Here is a 14,106-nt window from a genome sequence, read left to right as displayed (position 1 = left end):
AACTCAGCGGGTCAGGCAGCATCTCTGGAGAAAATAAATAGGTGACGTTTCAGGTCAAGACCCTTTTTTAAGACTGAAGAAGGGTACTGACCCCAAATGTCACGTATTCCTTTTCTCCAGAGATACTGTCTGACCCACTAAGATACTCCAGCTTTTGTGTCTATCTTTGGTGTAAACCAGCACCTGCAGTTCCTTCCTAAACATAAAACAAATATTGATGTATTCCAGCTATAGAATGTAAATGAATGCATTAGACGTGTCCTTATTTAATTTTTCTTCATTATTTAAGAGCTCAAACATCAGTAAAACGGAAGGAGATGACAGATCTCATGGTGTGGTCCTCGAGGGTTCAGGATTCAGTCTGGCTACTACCAAACACCAAGAGCAGGCATCGCAACAGCCTTCAGAACAGTTTGCCTCTGACGCAAGTCATCTCGATTCTAAAGTGTCAGGGAACATGCAGCAGGAGATTTTTACAGATGACAACTGCATTCAACAAGGAAGCAACAACTGTGTATCACATTCAACAATGCAAGTGGGAACAGACTTTGTAGATCATTCCATTGAAGGGATAATGTGCTACTCCAATCCTATAAATTCTGATGTTACTGAAGGAAGAAATAACAGTAGCAAACTGGGCAGCCATCAATATGAAATGGATGCACTTTGCAGCACTCCAATCCCAGTAGCTCATAGCACAGCATTTGAGCCACTAACTCAAACAGAGTGCAAAACACAGAACTTAAGCACCTCTATCTCCAAGGGAGAGCCTAACAATGAACTGTTGCACCATTTTAACCAGGAAACAATTGATAAAGTGCCAGTCACCCATGAGGAAGTAGCATCCCAAAATAAACAATCAAAGTGGGCTCTCGTAATCAGTAAGAATGCTGACAAAAATGTTGAAAGCCGTGTGCTTGCCCCTGAAGAATTAAAGGACTTTACTTGTATAGAGGAGACTCGTCATGTAGTATGTGAAGTCTCAGAGGTTAACAAACAAGAACAAGAACTGCTTGTGCAAATGAATCTGACTGGTGACCTAAAGGGGACAAAATGTTCACAGCCTGTTGGCCTTTCACTTGATACTAATGCTGAAAATCAGCTGGAGAGCTACAGCATTAATTCTCAGCCTAACGTAATGGACAAGTGTCAAATTAATTCTCAGCCTGATGTAAGGGATAAATGTCGGAATGTAAATGCGAAAATGCCAGAGTTGCCCAACTCAGTGAGAAATCGTCTCTTGATGAACTTTGAATCTCAAAATGGCTCTAACAGCAACTGGTCTGACATGAATGTTCCAGCCCCCTCTTTGATCGACCGTCTAATTCTCCACAGAGACTCAGGTGGTCAAGATGTTAAACTTCAAGAACAGCTGAGCCAATGCTTTTCAGAAATTAAAAGGACCGAGAGTGTGTCTGAGATACATCCCAGTGATCAAGCAGAAACGGACATAGCCAGAAGCCATGAACATCAGGAGATCACCCAGAAATCTTATGAAACCATTCATGGTTGTGGAGATAATATAGAGGGGTGTAATTCCATAAATTGCCACAGTGCTGATGAAGAAACAAAACTGCTAATCCAGGAAGCATTAAGTGAAAACCATGACAGTGATGCTATATCAACTAACACTGGAGACCAGAAGTGTGATTCATTTAGACAAGGCAGACCAGGAGAACGATGTGTTGGATCTAATGAGTCAACCCTTTTTGGAACTCAGTTGGCCAACTCAGCACTCATTTGTTCGGAAGCCGATGTGTCCAAAAGCCCTGTGGCTTTTAAGGTGTGTGTGGAAAACAGCAATGGTTCTGTGCGGGATGTAGATTTGGAAAGAGGATCACAAATCTCAGAGAAAACACTGCAAAATACAAAAATCAACCTTTCGCAAACACCTGACCATCCTGTCAACAATGAAGAAGTTATTCCTGATATTGAAGTAAATAGTTATCAGATACATTTTAGTGATAAATGTAATGGAAAAGGAACAGAGGATGCAGGAGACCGGATAATCAATAACATGTCATTGGCCACTACCAAAGAAGTCATTTGTAATAAATTGTCATCGCAGGCTAACCACGGCTTCCAGATTGGATGCCACATGAGTGCCATCGAAGATTCAGGTGCGGTAGATTTAAACAGAAAGGAAATTCAGCAGGGTGTCAGCAGTGAAACAAAGAATGAGGGCGTTACAGCATCTTCACAGATATCTGGCGATGGAATAGACGATGATGCTGATGGTTGTCATCAAGAAGAAAAGAAACAGAATCAAGATGGAGGAAGCATGGAATGTGGGGGTGTGAACAGAGATGATAATGCAGAAGAGCACAGAGTCCAGACTTCAAATGACCATCTTAAGGAGGAAGATGTAGATAAGTCTGATATGTTTAATCAGACGTTTTTTTCTGTGGAAGAGATGGATTTGCAAGTGAGTTGTGACCTGGCAGCTGGAGACAAGAATACGCTACCTAGAAGTGGTCAAAATCTAACAGCCATTTCAGTAGCTTCCTCGCAACATCAAGCTGAGGATTTCACAGTAAGGCATGATGGAGACCTTTCAATGACGTTACCAACTTCAAGTGTTGAATCAGCAGCTGCTGCTTCTGTTCATAAGAAAGCCAACACAGAAAGTAATGATAATGGTGAAGAATGTAAGGGCTACAGTTTGTCGATGGCACATGAGAGATCCTCCACTATGGCTCAGGAGAGGGTTAATTCTCAACATGTGACAGCATCTTGGACTGTGAAACAAAAGGATGAAAGTGAGCAAAATGCACACCACAGTACCAATTGTGAGGTGAATGATTTTATTAACAATTATTAATAATTTTACTATATTATACACCTTCAGCCATAATCCCTCAAAGTCCTCTGTGAAAAAGTATGAAATTTTTCTGACCCAAACCACATGCAAAAATACAGCTATTGATTGGATCCATCTCCATATCTTCAAATCAATGAAGCTTAATATATGGAGGCATATATAATCATATAATCAGCATTAACAACCAAAGACACATTAACTCATTAGCATGATTTTTTTAACTATGTACATTGCTTATGATAAAACCCTGACTTAAACGCAATAATTCATCTGGTTCCTAATCTAAGATATTGTAAATATGTTCATGAATATTTTGTTCTTCATTATTTAGTTTAGTTTAGAGATAAGGCATGGGAATAGGCCCTTCGTCCACCAAGTCCGCACCAACCAGTGATCACTCCGTACACTAACACTATCCTACACACACTAGGGACAATTTTACAAAAGCCAATTAATGTACAAACCTGTACGTCGTTGAAGTGGGAGAAAACTGGAGTACCCGAAGAAAACCCACGCAGGTCACAGGAAGAACATACAAACACCATGCAGACAGCACCCATAATCAGGATCGAACCCGGGTCTCTGGTGCTGTGAGGCAGCAACTCCACCGCTGCCTGTTTGATCTGAGGAAGGAATGAACAGATGAAGATTTTGGGTCAGGAGCCTTCTTCAGATGAGGAACCCAAGGTCTGAAGAAGGGTCTTGACCTGAAACATCACCTATCCATGTTCTTCAGGGATTCTGCCTGACCTGCTGAGTTAATCCTGACCTGCTGAACTCAAGGTGCTCCGAAAGACAAGGTGCTTCTCGCAACAAAACTAAACCAAAATAAATGAAATGATTTATTAATTTGCAAATAACAACCAAAGAAAATATTTCTGAGTGCATTTACATTGTTATAGGACTAATTCCTTCATCACTATTTAATGCATGAATTGCCTCTAACTGTGTAAATCCCCGACACCTCCTTTTGATGCGGTGTGGGGTGGAGCAGTTACCTCACCAGCTTCAGTGACCTAGGTGTGGAGTTTTAACGATCTTGAGAAGTGCGACTTTCCAGCAGGTGCTCGTTCCCTCCACTACCCAGAGATGGTTGGTGGCTTAATTAATCACTGTGAATCCTTCCTGGTGTGTGGGTGAGTGGTAGAATCTGGCGGAGTTTGAAGGGAATGGGAGAATAAAAGTAGAATCAGTATAAATGGGTGGATGATGCTCAGTGCTGCACCTGACTCTGTTTTGCTGCATCAGAGTTTAGTTTATTATTGTCATGTGTACCGAGGTACAGTGAAAAGCTTTTGTTTGCATGCTAAGCAGTGAAAGATAAGACAGGGCATGACTACCATCAGTGCGAAGATAAAGAATAAAGCCATTAGTGCAAAGATATAGCACTCAAGTCCGATTAAGATAGTTCGAGAGGTAGATAGGAGGTCAGTCCTGCACTTTAGCTGTGGAGAGTACTGTCACAGGTACACAAAAATGCTGGAGAAACTCAGCGGGTGCAGCAGCATCTATGGAGTGAAGGAGATAGGCAACGTTTTGGGGGCCGAAACCCTTCTTCACGTTTCCTATACGGGACTGGACTGTTTGTGAATCTGCCTGTTAGGGAAGGGACTGTTCGTAAATCTGGAGGCATGCATTTTCAAATTTCTGTATCTCTTACTCAGTCAATAGATGCAGCTCCTTTTTGTACAGGTTCTTTGATATTTCACTAACATTTTTCATTTTGTTTCAGACTCTTTCCAAATCCATTCCAGGCATGGTTCATCCAGGTAATGCTTATGTTTGGATTAAAGTCTATGTTTATTCATTGTTTTTTATGCAATGTTTCACAATTTTCTTTCAAGTCTTTGATTGTACATATCCAAAAACCTAAACCTACCTGTACATAAGACTTGTTCAAGAAGGAACTGCAGATGCTGGAAAATCGAAGGTAGACAAAAATGCTGGAGAAAGTCAGCGGGTGCGGCAGCATCTATGGAGCGAAGGAAATAGGCAACGTTTCGGGATGAAAGGTTGCCTATTTCCTTCGCTCCATAGATGCTGCCGCATCCGCTGAGTTTCTCCAGCGTTTATGTCTACCCTGTACATAAGACTTTATAGGTGTAAATGTTTAAACATCTGATGCAGAAACTTCATTGTATCTGGATATGTTGGAACTCAATCAGAGAGATAACTAACACATATTTTGATTATTTGCTCATGTTACATAATTTAGTGAAGTGTTAACAGAGTGGCTGCCTTGGCCCTGGATATATGGAATATAAACTTTCAGTCAGGCAATCTCTAGAATTGTAAATGTACAGAAAGCTATTGTAATTACTAATTAAAAGAATTAACTCTCATATCTGCTTCATAGATGATAAAGGTTATGGATTGGAACTCGTTAAACCAGTGACGGATAACAAGGATATGAAGGATGATTTACTGCTCATTGCCCCTCAGGATAATGCTAATTTCTCATCAGAGTTGGAAGACCTCCATTTAAGGTATTAGTAAAACACTAACCATGATTTTTAATTAAAAAGCACAACTTGAGCTTGTTAGTACATTGCTATCGCGTTCCCTTGTGTCAGATTTGAATTTCATACAAATTCTATAGTTCTGCTTACAGGGAAGACTCGATCTAATTCCTACAAGGTTAGTTTAGATTGTAGAATATAGGGCAGTGCAGTTAGGAACAGACCCTTCGGCCCATGATGTGTGTACCGACCATTATGCCAAATTAAACCAATACCAACTGTTACAAGTTATCTATATCCCTCCATTCCCTGAATTTTCATCTGCCTGACTAAAGGCCACGTAATTGTCACTATCGTGTCTGCTTACACCATTGTGCCCCAACCACTGCCACCTGGTAGCATCTTCCAGGCATCTACCACTCTCCATGTGGGGAAAGAAAACCTCTCGCACGTCTCCATCCAAATTTTCCTTTCTCATCTTAAAGCTATCTCCTGTAGTATTTGACATTTCTCCCTTGGGAGAACGTGCAAACTCCACACACAGACAGCACCCGAGGTCAGGATCGACCCAGGTCTCTGGCGCTGTGAGGATGTGGCTCTTATTATCCCCGATGTAGTTCTGCCATTTCTCGTTCTCCCAATTTTTGTCTGCCAACCAGGAAATAAGGCAAGAGGTCAGGAGTTGAAAATTGCCCCTAATAGTTCTTGTCAGATTCAGTATTAGTGACCTTAGTGAGTGTTGCTGCAATCTAAATGTGTCTGCTCTTGATGTGCTTGCAGTGAGGCAGATTGGCAGTCCCTTTCTTTTGCAGAAGAGGAAGATGCCACACATGTCGTCTGTGGGCTCATTAATGAGCTTTCCAAAATTAAGTGAGTAATGTTTATGCACTTGAAAGCATTCCAACAGTGGTACGTAATTCAACATTTTATACAACTGCTTAGAATTCTGTGTAAATGGTGCAGATGAAACAACCAGTATAAATATGACCACAGTTATTTTAACAGTGAATCGTGTTCTGTTAACACTTTATATTGCTATAGGAAAAATGTTGTTAAGCTGGAAAGAGTGCTGAGAAGATTTACGAGCACGTTGTCAGGACTCGAAGGCTTGAGCTCTAGGAAGAGATTGGGCATGCTAGGACTGTATTCCATGGAGCGTAGGAGGATGAGGAGTGATTTTATAATGGTATAAGGATCATGAGGGCAATAGATAAGGTAGATGTGCAGTCTTTTACCCAGAGTAGGGGAATCAAGAATCAGAGGATATGGGTTTAAGGTGAGAGAGGAAAGAATTAATGGGAATCGAGGGGCAACTTTTTCACACTGAGGGTGGTGGGTATATAGAATGAATTGCCGGAGGAGGTAGTTGAGGCAGATACTATAACCACATTGAAAAGACATTTGGACAGGTGCATGGAGAGGAAAGGTTTTGAGAGAGATGAGGCAAATGCAGCCAGGTAGGATTAGTGTAGAAGGGCAGTTGGCATGGGCGGGTTGAGCCGAGGGTTTGTTTCCATACTGTATGACTCTGTGAGGTAGTTCTATTGTAACACGTGTTATGAATCCAGGAACACTGTTTGTATCAAGCAGTCCAAATATTGATCACAACATAATTTTGATCGAGAAATAGCGAACCACTTAAAAGTTACTTTGGAAATTGACAATCAGAAAAAAAAGCTATCAGGTTTCAACAGTTCAGGGGGGGGAATTATTCCCTGCGGTAATCAGTCTCTTAACTACACAGTTGCTACTTTAACCGCGGGTGGCCATTGAAATGAACAGGCAAACACTTCAATTGACACTTATGCAATGATATTCTGTTGAACAATGTACAACCTTTGGTATTTTTACCTTGCAGTAACCCAAAGAAAACTTACTGCTATTGAAATGACCTTTATGTTTTTTTAAATCCTGCAGGAAAAATAACTTTATTTTTCCCATTCCGAACCGGTGTCTCAGCACTTCAACTCCCCCTCCCATTTCGAATCCGACCTCTCTGTCCTGGGCCTCCTCCATGGCAAGAGTGAGCACCACCAGAGATTGGAGGAGCAGCACCTCATATTCCGCTTGGGCAGTCTGCACCCTAGCGGCATAAACATCGAATTCTCCAATTTCTGGTAGCCAATTTCTGGTAGCTGCCTGTCCCGCTGAGTTTCTCCAGCACTTTTGTCTACTTTCGATTTTCCAGCATCTGCAGTTCCTTCTTAAACAAAATAACTTTGTTATTGTGACTTTCTAACTCCTGATCCCTTTTCCCTCATTGACAACATTATCTTTCTAACACGATTTTCTATAATACTCTGGAGAGAAGGTATGAAGAAGGTTCTTGAAACATCACCCATTCCTCCTCTCCAGAGATGCTGCCTGTCCCGCTGAGTTCCTTGGTAATGCATCAATCATGTGTTAGCAGATCTACCTATGAGGACAGTTGCTGCTGACTCCTCCATGCAAGGCATATATAATTCTGTGTAGGAAGGAACTGCAGATGCTGGTTTATACCTAAGATAGACACAAATAGCTGGAGTAACTCAGCGGGACAGCCAGCATCTCTGGAGAGAAGGTATGAAGAAGATTCTTGAAACGTCACCCATTCCTCCTCTCCAGAGATGCTGCCTGTCCCGTTGAGTTACTCCAGCTTTCTGTGTCTATCTTAGGTATAAATCTATGATCAGTTATAAAGGTGTGTGAGATCTTGAGGGGAATAGATGGGGTAGATGCACAGTCTTTCATCTAGAGTAGGGGAATCAAAATCAGAGGACATAGGTTTTAGGTTAGAGGGGAAAGATTTAATGGGAAGTGGTGGGTATATAGAATGAACCAAAGGAGGTATGTTTGTGCTCGGATCCATATTTTACACACAAATATAAATCACTGGAGACCTAAGGGAATGCTGTGCGATTACTTTTAAGGAAATATGTATGTTATCTGGAGTATTTGGGCTGCCAGTTCACATACAGGCTCAGTGTCGGGGGAAACTGTGCACGGGCCAAGCAATTCCATGGGTGAGGGAATCCGACCTCCTTACTCAATGCTTGCTCTTGTACGCATTCAAGTAGCCAGCCAAAAGCAGCACTAGATGTGGCCAATTTTGTTACAGTAATCTCACAGTATGAGTAATGCCAGGAAGAGATTATGCCGGGGAGGAAAGTAAAAAGGTAGGAGGTAATTAGCTCGTAAAATAAATTTTTATTTGAAGAAGAGGAATTAACGAGAACAAGAGTCTGAGGACATTTTTTCCATTCGCAATTCCCCTATTAAAAGAACAAATTATCAGTTTCACCTTCCATTTCTGTGACTCTTTACTTGTCAACGCCCCGTACACCCTAATTATGTTCAATAGAGGTAATCGCCAGCATGGCCGTCATTCAGGCACGAGGTTACAAGTTGCATCTGGACTTTTATATGTGTTTCTGCAGCGTTGGAAACCCCATAGCAGTGAAAGGGCAACTGGTAGAACATTCCCACCACTGCAGCAGAGGAGATAACACTCAAGTCTGGAATAACACTCTGGATCACACTCAATAAAATCTGGAATTAAAACAAAGCTGTTTGCAGTAACTACCGGCAACACAGCATGGTTTGAGAACAGCTCCATACAAGACTGTAAGAAATCGCAGAGTTGTTTAACCTGCCCTGGACAGTCACATAAACCAAGAAACAGATGCTGCAACACAAAAAAATGACACAAAGTGCTGGAATAATTCAGCGGGTCAGGCAGCATCCCTGGCGAACATGGATAGGTGACGTTTTGAATCGGGACTCTACTTCATATGTCCAAAGAAGGGTCCTGACTCGAAACATCGCATGTCTATATTATCCAGAGTTACTGCCTGACCCGCTGAGTTACTCCAGCACTTTGTGTCTTTACTTCAGGCCAAGGCATGTTTGCGTTTCTGAAGGGGTATTGCATTTAACTTCAGATCATCGAGTCCAAATGAAACATGAATTCCTTCATAAAGTACAGCCTGTATGGATGTTTCTTCATTGATTATTCTGCAGCATGATGAGGCGAAGTGCTTAATGTTCTTCCATAAAAAGCCTAGTGGTTTATTATTCCTTGGAATTAAAGCTAATGTCTCCTCCACACAAGCACCGCAGAATGCAGGATTACCATCTGGATAGGAAACTAACAGTAAAGTGCAGTGGCCATAATGTAAATAAATAAAGCACAAGTGACCTGCTAACATGTCCTTGGTGGTTTTTGTTGAGCAAGGACCAAAAGAACTTGCAGTTCTTGTTCAGCAGAACTTTAGGTATTTTACCAAACATACATTCTTTGAAAAAGATTAGGTGACACTGACGACAAACAGCATAGTGATAGAGTTGCTGCCTTACAGCGTCAGAGACCCAGATTCGAACGTGACCACTGGTGCTGTCTGTGCAGATTTTGTACGTTCTCCCTGTGACCTTGTGGGTTTTCTCCGGGTGCTCCGGTTTCCTCCCACATTCCAAAGACGTGCAGGTTTAGTTGGCTTTTGTAAGTTGTTCCTAGTGTGTAAAACAGAACTAGTCTATAGGTGACTCGCTGGTCGGCACGGTCTTGGTGGGCCGAAGGACCTGTTTCCACGCTATATCTCTAAACTAAACCATCACACTGCCAGACACAAGGAAATGCAGATGCTGGTTTATAAAATAAGACACAAACAAGGATCCTGATCCAAAATGTCATCCAACCATGTTCTCCAGAGATGCTGCCTGACATGCTGAGTTACTCCAGAACTTTGTATCTTTTATAACATTATTTGCCTTATTAGTTGCAGTCATATAGAACATTGAACAGTATAGCACAGGAGCAGGCCCTTCGGCCCACAATGTCCGTGCTGAAGGTGGGTGTTGTAATCCGCAGTCTCTGTTTGAATGCTGTGAGCATTGCACACGAAGCCAGCCTGGGAAGTTTGATGTGTAGAAAAGAACTGCAGATGTCAGTTTATAACGAAGATAGACACAAAGTCCTGGAGTAACTCAACGGATTACGCAGCATCTCTGGAGAAAAAGGATGGGTGATGCTTCGGGTCAGGAACCCCACTCAGACTGAAAGCGGTGGGAGGGGGGGGGGGGGGGGTTGGGGGGGATGTACTGGAGAGAGGTAAGGGACTGAACAAGGCAGGGCTGGCCAGATTATTTAGCTGGAAAGTTAAATCATTGACCATATTATCTTATAAACTACATATATGTACAATATTGTAACTGTTTCTTGATAATTTCTTTGCAGTCGTATCATTATGATCACTCACCGGGAGCTAGAAAGCATGAAAAGGCACAAAACCAGGAAAGCAAGAACTACCGGCAGACACCCACACTTCCCAAAAGGAGCGGCAAATGTACCGTATTTACTGAAGAGAAAAGATCTGTGAAAAAAGTTGGGGCTTGCTGGTGTTCACAATAGTCACTGACGTACTTGCAGCATAGAAACAGGCCAGTTGCCTCAACATGTCCACTTGTAGTTTATGCTGCACTAAAAGCTCTCTGTCTCATTTAAATCTCGAGGTATCTTTCTGTTCCTTTCTCCCAAGTGTTTATCAAGCTTCCCTCTAAATGCATCTGGACCACTTCAATACTAATTGCCCACAAGGTCCACTCACTTCAATACTATTTGTGCTCACAAGTTCCAAATTGCAGACACCCCCTGGTAAGTACGTTTCCTTGAAATCCTCCTTTGACGTTGTTCCAAGGACTATTTTATAGATCTTGCACGAGAGAAAACATCTATATTTACCCTTTCGCAAAAGTTTCATTATATAATCACCCCTCAGTTCTCCTGTTTCTATTGAAAAGAGCCTGTATAATCAATCTTTCCTGATTATCTGAAATACGATACCATCTTAACTAATCTTTGTCGCACCACCAAAACTTGTAACTCCATTTAATATAAACAGCATTCCAAGTTTCATGAAGCATTGTTCTGTAAAGACCCAACGTTAGTTGTTTACATTCCAGTTTCTTCTCCAGAAATAAGCTGCAGAGATTCATTAGTCTGCATTGACTGTTAGCATTTATTTGTGTATTTATAATCCCAGATCCCTCTTCCTGCACCTCATTATTTTCCAAGGATTGCATGGGCTCCTTATTCGTGTAGCCATAATATATATCGCATACTTGCCTTATTTTGAAATTCAGTTGCACACTTATTCTTCAGGCTTATTAATACTCTCCTGTGTTGATCCAGTCCTCTGTCTGACTCACATCCTTCAATTTGGTTCTGGTCACAAATGTTGAAATTCCTGCTTCTGAACTTTTACTTATGTAGATGATGAACAAGAGAGGGCCAAGCATCAATTCTATTAGATCCCTGGTTCCCACCTTGTGAAATGTAGTTATCTTCAATATGCAGCAAGCAACTGCAAATGCTGGTTCAAACCGAAGATAGACACAAAAAGCTGGAGTAACTCAGAGGGGCAGGCAGCATCTCTGGAGAAAAGGAATGGGTGACGTTTCAGGTCGAGACCCTTCTTCAGACTGAGAGTCTTTATCTCTCGTTTCCCTCTCTCCTCACTCTCAGTCTGAAGAAAGGTCTCGACCCGAAACGTCACCGATTCCTTTTCTCCTGTGATGCTGCCTGGCCCACTGAGTTACTCCAGCTTTTTATGTCTATCGTTAGCTACCTTCAACTCTGATTCTGTTTTCCCTTTCATAGACAATTTTAAAAGCGATTGTCAAATAAGGAGAGTTTTAATTGGACAGGAAGGGATAAAGAAAAATAGATTGTGACTTTTAAAAAAAAATCAAAAGTTCACCATCACCAGTCTGAAATAAGTAGTCCTCAGAAAGGTTGTGGTAAATAGTATAGAGGGTGTGAAAACCCAGCCAGTAACATCTCAGACTGTCAGGAAACCATCTTGTTGTCTTGTGAGAAATATTTCATCACATCACTGTGGGTGGCAGAAATCTACACCCAATGTCTTTCTCTTTCATATTGTTTGACTGTAGTATTAATTGAAAAATGTGCGTACCTTATGCTGTTTCATGAGAACGTGTGGGTGAAAGTCCTTTGCTTTGTGTTTCTATTCAAGTCACTCGACATACCAACTATGGAAAGTTATCCTGGGGCATAATTTGTCTTGTTTTGCAGCGGTTAGAATGTTCTTTCGGTGAATGATCTTTAGGTAGGGAGCAATGCTACTGCCCCATTTTGATGTAGTTCTTATTATATTGAAATTTTCAGAAAATGTGGATGAAATAAAAGTTTGTTTCTTAATAAGGGTCGGCAATCAACTGATCTCTCAATGAAGGATAGTATATATGTAATCATTTGTACATGTCATACATCATGGAAACAGGCCCTTCGGCCCAACTCAACCAAGATGCCCCATCTAAGCAATTCCTGCATCCCTCTAAACCATACCTGTCCATGCACCTGTCCGAATGACCTTTAATTGTTGTTACTGTACCTACCTCAACTGCATGTGCTTTCTGTGTGAAAAGGTTGCCCCTCAGGTTCATATTAAAACTTTCCCCTCGCACTTTAAACCTATGCCTTCTAGTTCTTGATTTCTATGCCCTCTAGTTCTTGATTCCTCCACCCTGGAAAACGAACTCTGCAGCCACCCTATCTATTCCCTTCGTGATTTTATACATCTCTTGCATATCACCCCACAGCCTCCTGCACTCTGAGGAATAAAGTCCTAGCCAGCCCAACCTCTCCCTAAAGCTCATGCCCACTATTCTTGGCAACAACCTCATAACGTTCTGCACTCTTTCCAGCTTACTGATATCCCTCCTATAGCAGGATGATCTAAACTGCTTTTGTAATATATACAACATACGTTGTGAAGCTTCATCTCCCTTAACTCACCACAGGTATGAAGGTTAGAGGTACAGCATGGAAGCATGCCCTTCGGAACACCGAGTCTGCGCTGTCCAGCGCTGCCGATACATTTACACTCTCCTACACGCACTAAGGACAATTTACAATTATACCAAGGCATGAAAGTAGGATAACAGAATTAGTGTGATTGATAGTTAATATGGACTCAGTGGGCCGAAGGGTCTGTTTCTATGCTGTATCTCTAAAATAAACTAAGCAACCTATCTGGAGGATATGGACAGACGACGTTTCAAGTTGGAAGCCTTTGTCATCGAGCCAGTCTGCAGAGCATCATTTTTCTACCTTCATTATTTTTGTGAATAATAAGCAGAAGTTTTAAAAGATAAAAATATTACACACCTCAGTGGGTCAGGCAGCATCTATGCAGAACATGAATAGCTGACATTTCAGATCGAGACCCTTCTTCAGACTATTTATAGACCTTGCTCTAGATATACACCGACCAAATAAGCATCGGGCGTTATTGGGTAAACAGAGTAAGACACAAATAGAAAACTAGGCTTTGTTTTACTGCAATGATGTTTGTATTTTTAAAATAACCATCACAGGAAAAACCTTAAAAAATACTTATTTTATTTAAAACAATATAAATTAGTACAACTTTGAAATAAAGTGATTATATATCAATTGCTTATTTTAATGATCTATTAAACTTACTAATTTTCATTATTTTTGTGACTAATGAGCAGGGTTTAAAATATAAAAATATGACACACTTATAATATGTACAGTACCACACACACCACCCCCAACCACCAAGTTTCTCAGAACTGTATCCAGAAAATGAATCTGTCAATTGTAGTTTCTGAAGCAGTTCTAGGAATCGGCCACACAAGAACCGAATATGGAGAGGTTTCAGCTACACTTGGGGGCTTTTGGCTGGAATTTGAAAAGCCTTGCAAATGAGACACTGAACAACAAAAAAAAGTTAACAGCACACAAGAATGACTGCTGGGGCAATGGAAAAATAAATGAGCAGGGATTGTTTGGAGAAGGTCCAA

The 14,106-nt window shown here is 41.3% G+C and overlaps 1 protein-coding gene across 1 annotated transcript; it reads left to right on the top strand.

Moving 5' to 3' along the window:
- Positions 1 to 241: 241 nt before the first annotated feature.
- brme1 (break repair meiotic recombinase recruitment factor 1) lies at positions 242 to 11,658 on the top strand. The gene is made up of 5 exons (XM_033050834.1): positions 242 to 2,794; positions 4,554 to 4,590; positions 5,178 to 5,307; positions 6,061 to 6,150; positions 10,493 to 11,658. The coding sequence occupies exons 1-5, from the start codon at positions 242 to 244 to the stop codon at positions 10,632 to 10,634; spliced, it is 2,952 nt and encodes a 983-aa protein (XP_032906725.1). The 3' UTR covers positions 10,635 to 11,658.
- Positions 11,659 to 14,106: the final 2,448 nt, after the last annotated feature.

Source organism: Amblyraja radiata, chromosome 35 (assembly GCF_010909765.2).
Source record: "Amblyraja radiata isolate CabotCenter1 chromosome 35, sAmbRad1.1.pri, whole genome shotgun sequence".
Classification (NCBI taxonomy): Eukaryota; Metazoa; Chordata; class Chondrichthyes; order Rajiformes; family Rajidae; genus Amblyraja; species Amblyraja radiata.
The sequence above is the reverse complement of the archived record's forward strand: the minus strand, read 5'-3'. Positions and strand labels throughout refer to the sequence as shown.

Coding starts and splice junctions, on each gene's coding strand:
- brme1 (XM_033050834.1), top strand. CDS start 242: ATGAATGCATTAGACGTGTCCTTATTTAATTTTTCTTCATTATTTAAG. Junction 4,591..5,177: donor TCCAGGCATGGTTCATCCAG/GTAATGCTTATG, acceptor TCTGCTTCATAG/ATGATAAAGGTTATGGATTG. Junction 5,308..6,060: donor TTGGAAGACCTCCATTTAAG/GTATTAGTAAAA, acceptor ATGTGCTTGCAG/TGAGGCAGATTGGCAGTCCC.